This window comes from Setaria italica, chromosome VII (assembly GCF_000263155.2).
Source record: "Setaria italica strain Yugu1 chromosome VII, Setaria_italica_v2.0, whole genome shotgun sequence".
Lineage (NCBI taxonomy): Eukaryota > Viridiplantae > Streptophyta > Magnoliopsida > Poales > Poaceae > Setaria > Setaria italica.
The window spans coordinates 23,464,279-23,481,636 of NC_028456.1; the positions used below are offsets into that span (position 1 = coordinate 23,464,279).

General features: G+C 41.9%; 2 protein-coding genes across 4 annotated transcripts; one reads left to right on the forward strand and one right to left on the reverse strand.

The window, feature by feature from the left end:
• Positions 1 to 2,140: 2,140 nt before the first annotated feature.
• LOC101756839 (sister chromatid cohesion 1 protein 2) lies at positions 2,141 to 7,868 on the reverse strand. The gene is made up of 15 exons (XM_004978040.4): positions 7,506 to 7,868; positions 6,433 to 6,895; positions 6,305 to 6,345; positions 6,065 to 6,111; positions 5,625 to 5,686; positions 5,423 to 5,551; positions 5,185 to 5,334; positions 4,810 to 5,069; positions 4,542 to 4,728; positions 3,755 to 3,891; positions 3,261 to 3,670; positions 3,137 to 3,170; positions 3,021 to 3,045; positions 2,791 to 2,923; positions 2,141 to 2,455 (listed from the first exon to the last, which is right to left on the reverse strand). Exons 1-15 carry the CDS (start codon positions 7,630 to 7,632, stop codon positions 2,345 to 2,347), a joined length of 2,316 nt encoding a protein of 771 aa, XP_004978097.1. The 5' UTR covers positions 7,633 to 7,868; the 3' UTR covers positions 2,141 to 2,344.
• A 2,189-nt stretch (positions 7,869 to 10,057) lies between these two features.
• Positions 10,058 to 14,058, forward strand: LOC101778723 (glutathione S-transferase T3). 3 transcript variants are annotated; one of them, XM_012847920.2, is made up of 6 exons: positions 10,058 to 10,407; positions 10,503 to 10,863; positions 11,394 to 11,661; positions 11,745 to 12,604; positions 12,766 to 12,877; positions 12,962 to 14,058. In XM_012847920.2, exons 1-4 carry the CDS (start codon positions 10,251 to 10,253, stop codon positions 12,534 to 12,536), a joined length of 1,578 nt encoding a protein of 525 aa, XP_012703374.1. In that variant the 5' UTR covers positions 10,058 to 10,250; the 3' UTR covers positions 12,537 to 12,604; positions 12,766 to 12,877; positions 12,962 to 14,058. The 3 variants fall into 3 exon arrangements, with proteins under 3 accessions (XP_012703374.1, XP_012703375.1, XP_022684090.1); XM_012847921.2 differs by having other exon boundaries at positions 12,976 to 14,058; XM_022828355.1 differs by having other exon boundaries at positions 10,062 to 10,227.
• Positions 14,059 to 17,358: the final 3,300 nt, after the last annotated feature.

Genomic DNA, 17,358 nt, shown 5'->3' on the forward strand with positions numbered 1-17,358 from the left:
GGTGACCCACTGGACGTTTCTTCATCTTTAACCAAAGGTCATATATACACAAAACACTGTTTGAAAGAAATATAGGATAAGATGGTTTCATCAGCCTTTTTCATGATTCTGGATGATGCTCTTTCGATGGCGCATGGTTCCGAGGTCGACTTGCTAGCGGTTGTGGCTTTCGTTGGCCCGATGAACCCCAGCTGCTCATTTGATCCATAGGGAGATCTGCGTGAAGGACTTTTTTCATTGCAATTAATTAGCAATCAAATTATGCATTTTATGCCAAAAATAATGGATCTTTTTTTTTAGTTGCATTGGATTCGTCCGTATTGTCAGGATCGGTGGAAAATTCCTTGATGCCGAACTCAACAACTACTTTATGATGGTCACAAGAGTTTGTGTAAATTATGATAGAGGTGCGTTAACAAATTGAAAAATTAATCACATTCAGTTGGTGTTATGTAAATTTCTAATTCATGTCTGCCGGAGAATTTCAGCTTGCTTTCACGTCTATCACCTTGATTGAAAACGGCACATACCCATGGATATCAAACCTTGAAGGTGCTTTGGAATTTTTTATGCTCCACATGATGCATGTTATTTGCGCACTGTCACTGTGCTTAGAACTGGGCTGCGTACGGATGTTATGGCGCACGATAGCATTAAAGCTGCCGTTGCCGCACGTGCCGAGGAGATCAAGAAATTAGAAGCACAGTCAAGGAAATTATGCGTTCCACGTTCCCTTACTGATTTATACGAGTACATGATCAATGGCAATCGGTTAATGACGACCATGAAAATAAATGCATTTGTGGAGTGGATCTTGCGTAGTATTGATGAAGTATTAGATTGAGAAGCAGTTTTAGTTTCTTCGGAAAAAAAGAGAAGCAGTTTTAGTTTAAATGTAATAATTTGGATCTTCTGCCCACTTTATAAACAAAAAAGCTTCCTTCATTGCTCAACTAAATTTCTTGATCAACATTTTCAAAATTACATAAAGCAAGGGAGAAACTAGATTGTGATTAGTTAGATCTAATTTTATAGAAAGAACTATCACTCCCAAAATCGTGGAGCCATGTTTTGAAATAAAAAAATTAAATAAAGTAAGGGACAAATGAGATTGCGATTGGAAGAATTATCAAATTACATTCCATGCATGGTGTCACGTGGCGTAACACATAAGGACATAACAACTACATGGTGCCAAATTTGGAAATATAAAACTTAAATTTAGGGACAAACGAGATTGTGATTGGTTAGATAATAATTTTAGTTAAAGAATCAACAGAAAGACTCTAAAAAATGTTTCATTTTGCAATATATGCATCTAGACACAAGCACAATTGTTCCCTTTTATTTGATCAATTGTACATAGGGCTAGACGCCAAGTCAGAATCTCACGAGTTGGCTCAGCTTATTCATATTTTGGTTCAGTTTGGCTTGGCTTGGTGGATTTTTAAACGAGCCGAGCAGCTATTTTTACTTATTTTGTTAACAACCCGAGCTACTCGTGAGCCAACTGAGCTAGAAGGCTAAAGGTTTAACATAGGGCCGAGATGTGAATGAGAAGAGTCTACACTACACCGTGATTAGTGTAGAAGCCATTACCTTATAGTAAAATATTTGTACGACTACATGTTGAAAAAAAGGTGAAGCAGTATATGGTCAAGGTTCGTATGAGTCCGTTAGTTGATAAAGATAAATTGTTAATGTATTAGCATTAAACAAGTATTTCAATCAATATGCATGTCTTTTATTGCTTACTCGGATTCCTATAATAATTATTTATCTTATTTTATTTATTAAATTTATTTGTCATGTTTTAATTATACACGTGGCCGTGGCACGTGCACATCCACTAGTATAATTTAAACTAAACTATGAGCTCAGACTATATCCTTTGCTCCTTACCAGCTAACGCTCATACAGTTGTTCGATTTCTCTTCTTCTGAACAATACCCTTCAGTACTGATGAGTGGTAAAGAAAGTCGACTTCCTATTCAGTTATGAAACTATGAGATCTGATCCCGTACTTGACCCGTACTTCCGCTCATTAAGTAAAACCTCTTTTTTGACTGCTTAACTATTTTCAATCCTAGCTAAATATCCCAGGACTCTTTCTAATTTGATTAAATACTTCTATGTTGTATGATAATAGAAAGTCAAGATCTCACTCGCTTTTTCTGCTTTGTATTCGGCTGTTGCCTTTTTCCATGCCCATGAGCAGCTCATATATACATGTGAACGGCCATCTAGAAGATGCTACAGTAGATAATGACGAGGTGAAATTCTACACTCAGGTCAGGTCAGGTCAGGTCATAAAACTAAGGAGCATGTTAAGTTAATATGAAGATTAGTTCCCACAGCGCTGAACCTCTGCTTCAAGTTGCGGAGTCGCTGAGAGTATGATATCCGCATAAGGCTGCTCTTGGTTAACTTGTACGAGCTCACGGCTCTTCAGAATCTGCAGAAGAAAAACATGTATAAGAATACGAGGATTTCACTGTTTACTAATAAGCTGCAAGGTACAGATAACGTTTGGTGAGCAGGGTGGAATTACGATGGATTGAGATGCCCAAGATTCACAGCTTGATGTATATATACTAATCACTTTAGTAAAGAAATACACTATGAATTTGGCCGCAAGGAAGGAAAGGATAGCTCATGATTGGAACGGAAATGTGAGGGAAACTTGAGCTATCATTTCCCAATAGCAATATAAAAGCAAATCAATCCTTGAACAAAGAAACATGATGCCACGCAGATTATCATCCAAGCAGGAAGCTACAGAAACCATACCAGAGTTTCATAGAACAAAGTTGCTGCAGTTCTCCTCTTTGCCCCTTCAAGGACTTGATTAAGACTTAAAGTATTAGTTCCCTCCTTACTCTTCTGATCCAGGAATAGCTTATGGAGGCAATTTGCTATTTTCCTAAATGAGTAAATTTAGATAAGCAACAGATTAAAAGGCTAGAGCCAGGAAGGAAATAATAATAATTTATAAGCAACAGAACAAGATCATTAGATACCTAGTTCGAGTTGAATTCAGCAAACCTGCAAAACAACAGTGTGCATATAAAAAAGCCTGACAAAGTACAAAAACATCTATAGAACAGCATAAGCTATAACAGTTTATAAACATTACCTTCATCTCTGGTAGGCTCTTCATTAGGAATATCCTGCATGTGAATGTCATTTCAAATACAACTGTTTTCATCATAAATCATAGAAAGTCCTATCATGTGAGTTTGATGCATGCAATAACTTACCTCATCTATATTATCTAGAGCAGCATTCAGTGCTTCATTGTGCAACGAAATTTGGTTTTCTGATTCATGCAGTCCCTTCTTCGGTAGTATTTCTGAACTAGGTTCATCTCCTTCAACTCGAGGGCCCTTCTCTTTGGCTGTATCTTCATTGCATTCACAAACTCCATCTTGAACAGGCCCATTTTCTGTGTGACAGCCAACAGAAGCCTCAAAATCTGTTCCCTCATCCAGCTTTCTCTTTCTTGATGCATCTAGAATGCTTTCTCGTTCTGTACTTCCAGTATCCTTGCAAGAATGGACAGATTCAGTGTGTTCGTAGGAAAGGCGCCTCCTTGCTTTAACTGATCCCTCCCATAAACTTTCAGGTGCCTCTGGTGCAGCAACGCATGCAAGGGGGGTTGAAGTCTTATCTGTCAAAATAAAAGGGCACACTGAGTTAACATTGAAGTTCACATCAACAATTGCGCCTACTAATGCCTGAATACGTGACCTACATGGAATCAGTGGATCCATGAACGTATATGGTAGGGAACCAACTTTTGCCACCTTCCAAGTATCAAGATGAGTATGAGGCGCCTTCCTTCTTTGCTGCACTAGATCACTTGCATCCTCTATTGCTGCTCTCATTATCCTAAAACAAATAAAAATGAATTACAAAAATATTACATGTTACAGTTCGATGAAAGCATGGAATGACCCATAATATTCTGAGAATCACTTCCAAGGAAATGCAGCCTACCATCTCACTAGTCCCAACAAAGAGGAAATGAAGAATATAGAAAAGAGATAAGTGATAACAATAAAACTTCACTGTGAAAACTTCTATGCTTGTTTGACTAGGTTACGTTTCTTGAATCGCTTCATTTGGTTTATAATTGTAGCAGCTAAAGAAGTCCATTCAACTAAGGTCAACAAGCCCTAGTGAGGTTATATAGTTAAACCCCAATAAATAACCCAGATTTTGGGATTTTCAGTTAGCAAGACATGAGATTAGCTGAGATCATTTTTCCATGTTGATTTTTAGTTCTCAAGCGAAAATGTTCTCTGTTTCAAATGATTGCATTAGATGTGTTCCCTGTTAAAGAAGACAGAGAGCTGCTCTATTACGCAAATCCAACCAAAAAACTTCTACGAGATAAATCATATATACCTTGTCTTAAATATCCATATGAAACACAAATGAGAACCTAGATTTATCAGCTTAAGCCAAAACACGCCTCCAAACCAGCATGTACGGGTAATGCAACTTGTGAAAGAGTCTGAGCTAGAAGTTGTTCTTACATATTCGGTAGTACGGTACCCTCATCACACAATGGCCAAGTTAACCTTCTCCTAACCCTCCGCCTGCCTTCTCGTTCTGTCGGTATGTAATCCTCCTTATTGTACAACACCCTCCTTTTTCTAGTAGCCTGGCTCTTCTCAGTTTTAGCTGGTGTCCTAACCCTAAATCTAGAAGACGATGATGGCCCTGGAACAGAAGCGGGTGAAGCTCACAATGTGTATGATTAATACCATAAGTAGAATAGATAATTTTGTCACAAAACTAGACCTGGGACGCCCTCTGGCAAGGGCTCTGGAGTAGAAGGTGATAGCTCATTCTCTGCCCCTGTTTCACAGCTTAAGACAGGAGCTTCAGGTGACTCATGTTCTCCAGCGTCATGCTCTGGAAATTCTGCTGAAGGTGGAGGAATTGTGTTCGATTTTTCTAGCAGTGAATTATTCCCTGATGCTTCAATTGATGGGTTATTTTCACTAAGACTCCCACAGGTCATGTTCTCAATATTCTCTGAGTTTTGCCCTTCTTGACTTCTGTTTCAAAGCAAAGCCTATTCTGATCAACATCTATCAACAGTATGGCCCAAAAATCTGGAAGATTTGCTGTAACAAAAGAAAATTTATGGGTAAAAAAGTAGCTTTTACTCACTCTTGCGGAGGGATAGGAGCCATAGAGCAGGCGGAACCCCCATTAGTCTCATCCATGTTCACATCTCTTATAGAATTATCCCTAGTTTTGCTTTTGTCTGAAGGGTCAGTTGCTTCAGACACCATATCCATCATATCAGGCGGAAGAACACTGTTCCAAAATCATTTTAGGAACCAACAAAAGAAGAAATGCGCTCTTATGCTGTGAGGACAGACAGGCAACAGAGAACTATACTTACTCCTTCACTGGTGTGAACCAAGCAGAATCAGCATTCTGGTTTTCTCTTTCAGGTTTATCCCCTTTGGTACTCAAGTCCAGAATATTGTTTGCTTCACTAATGGCAAGCATCACTTCATGTGGGACAGCACTGCATTACAAGGAAGCTCAGAAATCCAAAGGACATTCTTTTACTATCATTAGGAAGAAGCTCAAGTTCTTACATGTATTCCGGCATAAAACATGTAGAATCAACATCGTATGAACATGACGCCCTCTGATAAGACTGTGCCATTGAATAAACTTTAAGCTTCAGTTATCCAAAGAAACAGGATGTAAAAAAAATGAAGCCAGAAAAATTGAATCATAATATTGGAAAAGCAAAGAGTAGCACGTCTAAGAAGCAATTGTGAGTGTAATCGTTTTACAAAATAGTCCACGAAAGAGCTGAAACTAACTTATAGTTGCATATATCAAAAACTAACACCACATGAGACAACAGCAGGCTAGAGCGCTGCACAGGTCACAGGTGGAGGCACCTAGAGCAGTGTCAATTTGTTGAACAGACCAAACCCCATCAGTCAGAGGCGGATTTAGGGGAGGGCAGTGGGGGCTCCAGCCCCACTACTCTTGTGCATCCAATGGAGCCCAAGGAGATGGGTACCTCATAAAAATAGGGGACACGATGGCGCTCATCCTCCAATAGAATATCTATACAAAAAAGGAAGCAGGAAATGTATAAAATGTTTCACAATAAGAAGGAAGCAGGGTACGTATTTGCAATTTTTCAATTGTATGCATGCTAGGTCCAAAATGCAAAGGTCTGGTGGAAGTATCTCAAGAAAACAAAATGGATGGAAAAGCAAAATAACAAAAGCGAAAGAAATGCTAATGGTATCAATACCTTGAGATGCTGACTGATGGTGATCCTCACCTTCATCATCTCTGCAAAGAAAGGTTAAAAGGATAGCTAAGCAAACCACGTTCCATGTAACAAACTAATGAGGCTAGTATATGACCAAGAATGCTTACGTATCTTCAGCAATCCCTAAATCGAAAGAGTCAAGCTCAAATCTTTTAGGTCTCGTGAAGGTTGGCAGATCATCTGGCAAACGTGCTTCCCGGATTACCACAGATGTCCGTACAATAACTTCTGTTTCTACCCTTAAAGAGAGGCCTTCACTTGATACTGGACTAGAGACTTCAGTTCTAACAGCATGAACAGGTTTCTTGACCCTGCTGGTGTTTTGATGGCCTGCCACTGACCTTCCAGCACGGACAGCTTTATTCGCTTGCTTCAAAGGTCCACGCGTCGACCCTCCAGTTAGCACACTAGGTTCCACACATAGCCTTAGTTGCAATGAGCGAATTTCCTCACAATCAAGGTACAGGTAGTACACTTTCTTGGAGTATATCCTAACAATTCCAAACAGAAGCTGTGCCAGTATTCTCTGGGAAATTCCATGTGGGCCCTGGACATCAGATAAAATCTTATCTGCCAACGGTGAAACGAAATGTGTCAGCATTATAAACCTGCTAGGAGAATTCCTGAACAAAATAGCTTGGTCTAGAAAAAGAAAGCTGCCCCCTTTCTTTAAACATCACCAGCAGCTATAAGAACACGTAGAGATCATCATCTAATCAAAGCTATAGGTTGGCGTGTGGTATGGAGAATTGGTTCACATGGTAAGTCTGGTTGGCGCACCCAATTCTCGGGATTATGCTCAAGTCATCAAGTGCCATCAATAAAACCCTTCCTGACCTAAAACCCCCAAACCTTCCGCTGGCGAAAACCATCTAAAAAAACCCACCCAAAACTGACATGACAAACAGAGTTACAAACGCCACACCACAGGAAAGGGCACCAAACACCCAAGGCCCAAATCACCCTCCCATGCCAGTTTTTAAACCTAAACCCCACCATAAACCCCTCCCTTATCCCCACTTCTCCCACTGCTGCAAACCAACATCACAATCGCAAATTACTAGATTAATTAGAGAGGCCCCCTGCTGCCCAGCCCATATCCCCACCAAAACTACTCTAAAAATCCAGTGAAAAGGGGGCAATTGCTCTCGCATTGCAGGAGTTGACATCGAGTCGTTACCAACGGAGGCGACGATGTCCGTGCGCGCGACCTGGTCCCGGTTGAGCGCCGCCTCGCCGCAGAACGCCGCTACCCACACCGTCCCGAGCGGGCCCTTCTTCGACAGCAGGTCCTTGGAGTAGAACATCTCCGCGGCCCCACCCTTCTCGCCGCTCGCTCGAAGCCCCGAGCGCCGCCGCCTCTGCCGCTACGGCCCCTGCCCCAATGCAAGCGCCCGCCACGGCCTGTCCAACGCCGCCGAGAGTGGAGGAAAACCAGCGCAGTCCGCGTGCGAGGCGTGGCCGGCCGAGCGGTTTTTGGTTGGTTTCGGGGGGAGTCTGACGAGAGCAGAGGAAGGGGGCAGTGACTGGCTTCAAGGGCAAGGAGGGGGAGGGGGCGAAGTGAAACGGCTCGCGGGCGTGCGGAAGTGACGTTATTGCCCCTCGGTTTGAGACGTTGGGGATGAATTTTTGGAAACTTGTTGAGTTTTCTTTTTCTTTTTCTTTCTTTTTTTTCCCTTGCATATCTGTTTTGGATATGTGTTGTTGCCTTCTTTTATGAGCAACTCACATACTATAATAGAGCATGAATGGTAATGAGATTGGTGAGGCAAACAAAATCAAGCATGTAGGACCCGATACAATTGGCATTAATCACTCCATATATTTTTTGGAGGGTCAGATATGGTATTTAGCGAAGCGTCAAACTGGGGCCATGTTTAGTTACTCCCAACTCCCAACTTTGACACTATGCAAAAAGAAGATTCCCCATCACATCAAACTTGCGGTACATGCATGGAGTACTAAATGTAGATGAAATTAAAAACTAATTGCACAGTTTTGTTGTACTTTGCGAGACGAATCTTTTGAGCCTAATTAGTCAATATTTGGACAATAATTCACAAATACAAACGAAACGCTACAGTGTGCTACAGTGCTGTAACAGTAATTTGGCACCTCCCAAATTCCCCAACTAAACACGGCCTGGATAACCATTCATGTATCCAACTGACGTCATCATCAGCTCTAAATTGTTGGATCACTCCTATTGACACCTGTTAATAGATAGGGCGCGTGGGATTCTTAGGCTAAAGTTTAGCCTTTGTCACGTAGAATGTGACTAAACATGAGCTAAGTTCATGTTTGCTTCTTTAGTCCAAAGTTTAGTTACTGTCACATCGAATGTTTAGATACTAATTAGTATTAAATATATATTAATTATAAAACTAATTGCACAGATGGAGACTAATTCGCGAGACGAATCTATTAAGCCAGCCTCCATTTGTGCAATTAGTTTTGTAATTAGTGTATGTTTAATACTTCTAACATTCGATGTGACAGGGACTAAACTTTAGTCCGCGAAACCAAACACCCCTAATTATAAAACTAATTGGAGAAGCACAAGGCTAATTCGCGAGACGAATCTATTAAACCTAATTAATTCATCATTAGCAAATGATTACTATAGCACCACATTATCAAATCATGGATTAATTAGGCTTAATAGTTTTATCTCGCGAATTAGCATCCATCTGTCCAATTAATTTTGTAATTAGACTATATTCAATACTCCTAATTAGTATCAAACATCCGATGTGACTGGGGTTAAAGTTTAGCCTCTAGGAAACAAAGACCCCCTTACTTAGGCTTACCGCTTAGGGTTACACATTTGAAAGTTTAAAAGTTTCATTTACACATTTCGTAAGTGGAGTTTTAACGATATATCGTAGTACCAGCAGTGCCTATGTCTACAGAAACGATTTTAAAAAAAATCAACTCTCTTATAAAAAATAAGAGTTACAATATGTTGGCAGCTGAAGTGTGAAGACTCCTCTCAGCACGTTTTTTTCTAGAAATAAGAGTAGTACTAAGTACATTACGGTTTGGATTCATGTCGGGTCATATCGGATATTTGGATACGTATGAACTAATTATAAAACTAATTGTATAAACATGACTAATTCGCGAGACGAAACTATTAAACCTAATTAATTCATAATTAGCACATATTTGCTGTAGCAACACATGATCAAATCATAAACTAATTAGGTTTAATAGATTCGTATCGCGAATTAACCTTCATTTATGCCATTCATTTTGTAATTAATTTATATTTAATACTTTTAATTAGTATCTATGTTAGTCATGCGCAACGGAACAGAGTCTAAACCGGGGGTTCGGGGTACTGGAATCTACCTGAAGCCCGGACATGTAACCGTTGTAGATTCCTTGGGTGAACTTCAAGGCCCTCTGCGGTAATTTCTCCTCCTCTCGGATGAGTATCAAACTGCGGATCAGCGACGGGACCCAACCCGAGGTAAAAGCAGAAGAGGCCCGACGTGACCAGTTGAAGTAAACGACGGGGCTGACTCGAGGCAATTGCAGAGGCGGCCCGAGACCGCACAGGTGGTGAATCACTCGCTTCCAGGTGGGGGCACGCTGTGTCCGGGGCCACCCGTAAGCCACACCGTTACACTGGCCGCTTGTACGGGTGGCTCTCGACGGCAGCGCATCGTTTCATCGTTCGTTACCGCCCCGCGACGCTCGCTGGGTGGCCAACACGTGGGCGACAGGTGCAGGAGCCGGGCTCGTTCGCTTTTCTCGGCACCGGCGACGCACTGGTAACTCCGGTGTCGCCGGCGGCTCGGCCCCGGTGGCAGCGTGAGCCGTCTTGAGTTAGGGCACGTAAACAGAGAGACGGCTGACGTCTATATGCCTCCACATCAGCAGATTCGTCCTCCGTGGTAAGCATTTACTGAGGAAAGAGATGCTCGCCGGCGCCTCGTTCGTCTACGGCAGGAGCTCGTGCTCCCACGCGAGGCGACGGCTCCTGGGGCGCGTTGTAGGAGTCGTTGCCGTTCGTCGCCGGCGGCGGGGATCCGATGCGCTCGGCGCCGCGCGCGCGCTTTTCCCTTTCGCGCCCAGTACCACGCGCTCCTTCCCCAAATAGCCCCCTTGGCCTTGCTCTGTCTCCTCTCCTCCCTGAATCTGAGCAGCGACGGACACCATGCGGCTGCAGGAAAATCAGGCGGCGCCGGCACGAGAGCTGCTCAAGGCGGACGCTTCGCGGGAGCGGAGAGCCGCTGCGGCGCAAGCGCGGAAGGCTCTCGTGTCGTCGTCGGTGAGGAAAGAACCGGTGGCAGCGCCGATGCATCCACCGGGGGAGCTGCGGCGGCGCCGGAGCAGATGAGTTCGGGCCGCGCGGCGCCTGTGCCGGAGCACAACGGCGCGGGTGCATCTGCATCTGCTGGAGCTTCACCGACCTCCTTTGTCGACGGGGGCCGCTTCTTCAAAGGCCCCGGCAGCTTCTTAGCCGGCGCCAGGCAAAGCTCCATGCCTCAACCATGGATGCTACCTCAATCTTCAGATCCGGCAACATGGTATACAATACTCATTCTCAATTTTGTTCATATGGACCGAGATATCAATTCTGTTCAACAAAATGACATGTTTTACTTCTCTGCAAAGACTCATTCTCAATTGCACATGTGTCTGTTCCAAACAAAAACTAAATGTCTGCAAAACTGATCCAAACTGAGACAGTTGCTGTATAGTTAGTGTATCAGGCACTCAAAGTTCACTTGCTGTTAGTGATCCAATTGAAGAGCAATTATGTAGATATAGTATAATCACATAATTGTTTTGAGTAGGAATGGTTTTGGTCTTGGCAATGGCAATTCTAATTTTATCTTGTTGTTCTGATCTGCTGATAGATTTAGATGTCATACTGCTGAATTCTTTGTTGTATTGGACTATTATGAAGTCAGAAATTGAAATCATGCAGTTGATGTGGTAGAATCTTACTAGTTGTCATATGTTGTGCTGATATACTTTTGCAGGGATGTCTACTAGCTAATTTATGACATCAATGAGCTGTGTCTTTAATTTAGTTCACAATATACTTTTACAGGGATAAAAATCCAACACCTCCTGGTGGTTTCACAAACTTTATCCAGCTTCATTTGTCTCAAAATTTTCATTTTGTTGGGGGGCCTGCTCAGTTTGCGCCATTCAAGCCGCCGCGTACTATGGAAGATACACCAACAGAAGAAGAATTGGCCACTCCTCATTCATCAACAGAAAATAGTAATTATGTTAGTGTTGACAGCGGGGATGAGTTGGAGTTACCTAGGACTGAGAAGCGAATCCTTTGGACTCAAGAAGAAGATGTCAGGCTTGTGAGTTTTCATGGCTGTAGGCTGGTTCCTTTTTGCTGTTTTGTTTTTCATACCCCTACTAACAATGAAAAGCATTATTACAGATGAGCTCATGGCTGCACAATTCAACGGACTCAAGCATCGGCGCTGATAGGAAGAATGAACAATATTGGTATGTTGTTGACACCTACAATGAGACTACCTCAAGTCAGAGGAGAAGAAATGCTAAGCAAGCGAAGGATCGTTGGCATAAGGTTAATAAATGGACTGACCTCTTCCATAGTGCTTGGTTGAAGGCTCGAAGGGTTTTTACTAGTGGGTATAATGATCAAATGTGGATTGATAAGGCTCATGTTTTCTACGTAGAAGACAACAAAAAGCTCAAGCTGGGGCATTTTGTCTTGATGGATGTATGGTACACAGTCCGAAATGAGGCGAAGTGGATAACATACAACAATGGGTTGAAACAAGCACGCAAAAGGAAGAGTTCAAATAAGGATAATGAAGGAGAGGACATGGACAATGCAGACCTGGAGGATCTGGAAGAAATCCCAAGGCCAATGAGGCAAAAAAAAAAAGCTGAAAAGGCAGCACTTGAAAAGAAGGCTAAAAATGCCAACAGGAAGGACGTTGACAATACAGATCTTGAGGAGATGAATACTTTTGGTAAAATTCAGGATGATGAACATGCAAACCGGCTGAAGGTATTGGAAGTACAAAAGAAGCTACCATCCGAGAAGATTGAACAAGCAAAGCTTGCCCACCTAGCAGCAAAGGAGCAAAAGGAGGCAGCAGAGGTGCAAATGGAGGCAAGAAAGTATGAAGTTGAAGCTAGGATGTTTGAGACATATAACCAACCGCCTTCTCGCTATGGACGTAGCATTGATGTCCGATGAGGAAAAGTTAGAGCATGCAAATACAATGAAGTGTTTGAAGAAGAAATTATTTTCTGATTACAACTGAGGTTAGTGTTACCTTGGCAATATGATTTCTGTTAGCATCTAACTGTTAGCTTGCCAATATGAATTCTGTTAGCATCTAACTGTTAGCTTGGCAATATAATTTCTGTTAGCTTGGCAATATGGTTCCTGTTAGCATCTTGACAGTTTTAGTTACATCTTGCAGGGATGTTCTGATCAAGAAAGCTGTTGGATGTTTGGATCAAGAAGGTTGTCATTCTGTCAGTTAGATCCTTGCTGTTCAGTTTTAGTTTCAGGCATTGCCGTTTCAGTTTCAGGTCTGTGTCACATTGAAGATCCTTGCTGTTTCAGTTTCAGGTTACTGCATTTTCTTACTGTTAAGTTCTGATGGTGAACTTTAGTTTCATTCTGTCAGATCTGGAGGAACAGAGAGAGCACGATGAACAGGAGGCAGTGCAGGAAGATGACGAAGGTGAGGAACCTGTGGAAATTGATCCAGCGGATGTTTATACACTTGATGATTTCCTTGCCGAGGATGAAAAGTTAGAATCATTTCGGAGGAGGATTGGTGACAAATTGAAGGCCAAATTTGAAGGAGCATCTTCTGAACCACCCAGCCATCGTCAGCGTCAAAGTGGACCTCAGATGTATATTCCTAGAAATCGAGAAGCTGGTCATGATGATCTTGTTGCTAATTACTTCTCTGCAAATCCTAACTACACTGATGAGATGTTCCGTAGAAGGTTTCGGATGACACAGCCTTTGTTTCTTCGAATTGTTGGTGTTCTTAGTGATTGGGATCTTTTTTTACCCAAAGAGTGGATGCAGCTGGAAGAGATGGCCACTCACCTTTGCAAAAGTGTACTGCGGCCATTCGATGGCTAGGATATGGCACGCCAGCTGACCAACTTGACGAGGTTTTGAAGATTGCTGCTAGCACGTCTTTGGAGTTCTTAGGGTGTCTTTGGAGTTCTTAGGGAAATTCGCCGAAGGAGTGATTGAATGTTTTGGTGGAGAGTACCTGTGCCCTTCAAGAATTGATGAACTAGAAAAAATCTTGCAAGAAAATGAGTCTCCTGAAAAAATCTTGCAAGAAAATGGGGCTTCCCAGGAATGATAGGAAGTATTAGCTGTATGCATTGCGCGTGGAAGAATTGTCCAAAAGATTGGGCTGGCTGAAAAAATCTTGCAAGAAAATGAGTCTCCTGGCTTCCCAGGAATGATAAAGATTGGGATGGCTGAAAAAATCTTGCAAGAAAATGAGTCCCCTGGCTTCCCAGGAATGATAGGAAGTATTGGCTGTATGCATTGCGCGTGGAAGAATTGTCCAAAAGATTGGGCTACCATGTTTACTCGTGGTGATAAAAAAAAAATCCTACTATGATCCTTGAAGCGGTAAGCATGCATTTTTTGTACCGCTAGTGCCTATAATGATATCAATGTGTTGAATAAGTCGTCACTATTCATTGATGCGATAAAAGGAGAAGCAACAAGACTACAATTTGTTGTAAATGGGAACCAATATGACATGGGGTACTATCTTGCTGACGGAATATATCCCGAGTGGGCAGCCTTTGTGAAGACAATATCATCACCTTAAACGGAGAAACACAAATTATATGTGCAACGTCAAGAAGGGGCAAGGAAGGATATTGAAGGATGTTGAGTGTGCATTCGGCGTGTTGCAATCCTAATTTGATATTGTACGTCGTCCAACACGAATGTGGAAGCGGGATGACAATATCATCACCTTAAACGGAGAAACACAAATTATATGTGCAACGTCAAGAAGGGGCAAGGAAGGATATTGAAGGATGTTGAGTGTGCATTCGGCGTGTTGCAATCCTAATTTGATATTGTACGTCGTCCAACACGAATGTGGAAGCGGGATGATGTTGTTAACGTAGTGCAAGCTTGCGTAATATGATAGTTGAAGATGAAAAAGAATTAGTTAAAATTCCATTGGATTTAAATGAGAATCCGAGTGCAACTATTATCCTATCATCGGGAGTACAAATAATAATCCTAATCCATGCTTCGCAGAGGTACTTACTAGAAACTCGGCTATACGTGCTCCATTTACACATAAGCAACTCATGAAGGATTTTAGTTGAGCATATATGGCAGTGTTATGGGCATATCCAAAATTAGACCTACGTTATAATGGTATTGCAACTTTACTATATCATATCATGTATTCAAAGTACCTATTGATATTAATATATATTATATTTATGATTTTCAAAAAAAGGACTATGTGACTAAATTTAATATCATTGATCCTCTCAGTTGAGCTCCAAAATGGCTACAAAGATGAAATGTACACTTGATCATCGTTTCTATAAATAAATTAAATAACTTGCAGATATACATCTAAATAGATACAGACATACATCTAAATAGATAGCTCACTATTTTAGCCGTCTGTGCCTGACATGGCAAATCAAATATACAGCAGCTATGTTAGACGTGCCCTTATAACCATCGAGGCCTCACTGTTGGAGTGGCTGCCGGCAGCAAGTTGTTTATCCGGCAGCAAGCTGTTTATCCAGTTACCACACCATTGGAAGACAAGGCCCAGCCCAAGGCAAACATAAAGAATCGTAAATTACTCCTACAGTCCTACAACACACGCACGCCCCGCCAGTCCGCCACTACAATAGATTTTCCAGCGACCCGCGCTGCATCAACCGGACCATATTTACGTGCGAACATGAGCTCTGCTTCCTGCCGTCCTTTATGATGATGCAAACGCTGCCCTTTTTGTCCATGTCGTGGACACAGTGAGCTGCCCTCCCATGTCGATCTCCACAGGCCACAGCCATGGCCATCAAAGTTACACCAACCACCACATTTACATTTCACCCATGAAGACGAAGAATAATGCAACTTCAGGCCGGGCCAGCGCAATTTGCAATCCAATTGCTACATCTGGCCCGATCATGAAGCAGCACAAGGGGGCAAACGCAGCTCAATCCTCCTGACTTTGCGAAGATTTCTCCGGGCTTAGAATCGGAAGCTAACGTCGGGCAAGATTGTCCGGCGCCGCCACGTTATCTAGCACCTCTAGTCCAAAGCCTCGATCATTAACTACTAACATGACAAGCTGACGCCACAGGTCAACGAAGCTCGCACGATAAACATATGAAACACTTCGCCTGAGACAGCTCTAATCGAAAACCATATCCCAGTAACTTCGCAAGCATAGCGCCAGATCATCAATTATGTATCCTGTGAAGTTGGACGGGAACACAATAGATAGAAAGCATAAAGAATACTTTCCCAACCACAGTAGCTACGATTAGATCTGCGGACCAGTGCGTTTAAAGTCTAAACCAGATGAATAAAGATAATACTCCCCGATCACTGTAACTGCTAAACAAACGTTGAAGGAGTAAGTTGAAAAGAGAAGAAAATTCAGTCTACATGGATGTGGGAACTGCCAAAGAGAACACCTCTCGGAGTCTCGGAGACACAAGCATAAAACTTTTAATACTCACCTAAAAGCTCCCTTCCACGTTGCTCTCCAAAAACTTAAAGAAAGATGGATTTGATCAAATCGCACATGACATTGCCTACAAATTTTCACCTGATTCGCTGTTATTTATCACTGGGAACCACTTCGCGTTGCGTTTTTCAGTAAGCTATGTTAGAACTGTCAAGTGAACATAAGCTACCTACCATACAAAAATTGTAGAAGAATAATCTCCAAATAAGTTAGAAGAATGGTTACTAATGTACAAGGAAGGATAGTACACTGACCAACATGGTTCAATAGTAAAAGATGAACACTTTTTGAAGGTCCTCCACAAATTTAGTCACTTAGGTACAACAAAGCTGACGGCCATGAAGCTTCCTATCTTGAAGCAGCCACAGCTTAGCTGCAGACGCGTCATACAACAATTGTAGTGAGTTTAACAAACTCTCCCAGCTCTTGGGTGGTATAAAGAAGTAATTATCACCAGGTGCAAAGCACATAACAAGACAAATAGCAGAAAAGCATGTCCCAGTCAAGGCTACCAAAACCTGCGTGCAGGTGCAGCAAGCAAACTACATTGCTCAAGAACACCACAAGAACCCTGAGCTTTTTGTTAGCACCATGTATACCCCACATTCATGAATTCAACTTTAACCATGGTGACAAATGTGCTCAAAATGCTAAGACACGTATAACCAGAGTGGAAAGCCTTTTATTCAAGTACTAGCCCATTTGGTAGGAAGGATACAGAACAAGAACCTAATATTTATTTCTAAGGATTCAACATATGTAATGCGTTCATACTTATGCACTTAATCAACAGGGAAGCAAAAGAGCATACAAGAATGGTGATGCACTGCATGATGAATAGGAAGAAATCTACCATAAATTCTCTATTTGATGCCAAAATTAATATCAAGATCAAAGTCAAAGCAGATGTTAGATCCACGCATTAAGTTCAAGTTCCAAAATTGTTTTATGGACATATCTCAAAATTATTCACCTATACATCTTGGTAGTGAAATGAAAATAAGTGAAGAAAAGCACTCCAACGTCGACTATGAAATGTCACTGATCTCTTGTAGTTGAGATGGCAAGGAGAAAACATCCATGTAAGAAACATCTCACTCAGCTCAGTTTTCTTCATTTCTTGTCATTTCTTTCCAGTTGTTTTCCTTTTCAATTTATTATTTAGAAAATGACATGGAAGCAGCTGCTATGTGCATGACCTAAATAGTCTTAAGAGATCACACATTAATATTAAGTCCAACATGAAAATGAAAGATATCACATTAATATTAAGTCTGTTCACCTAAATAG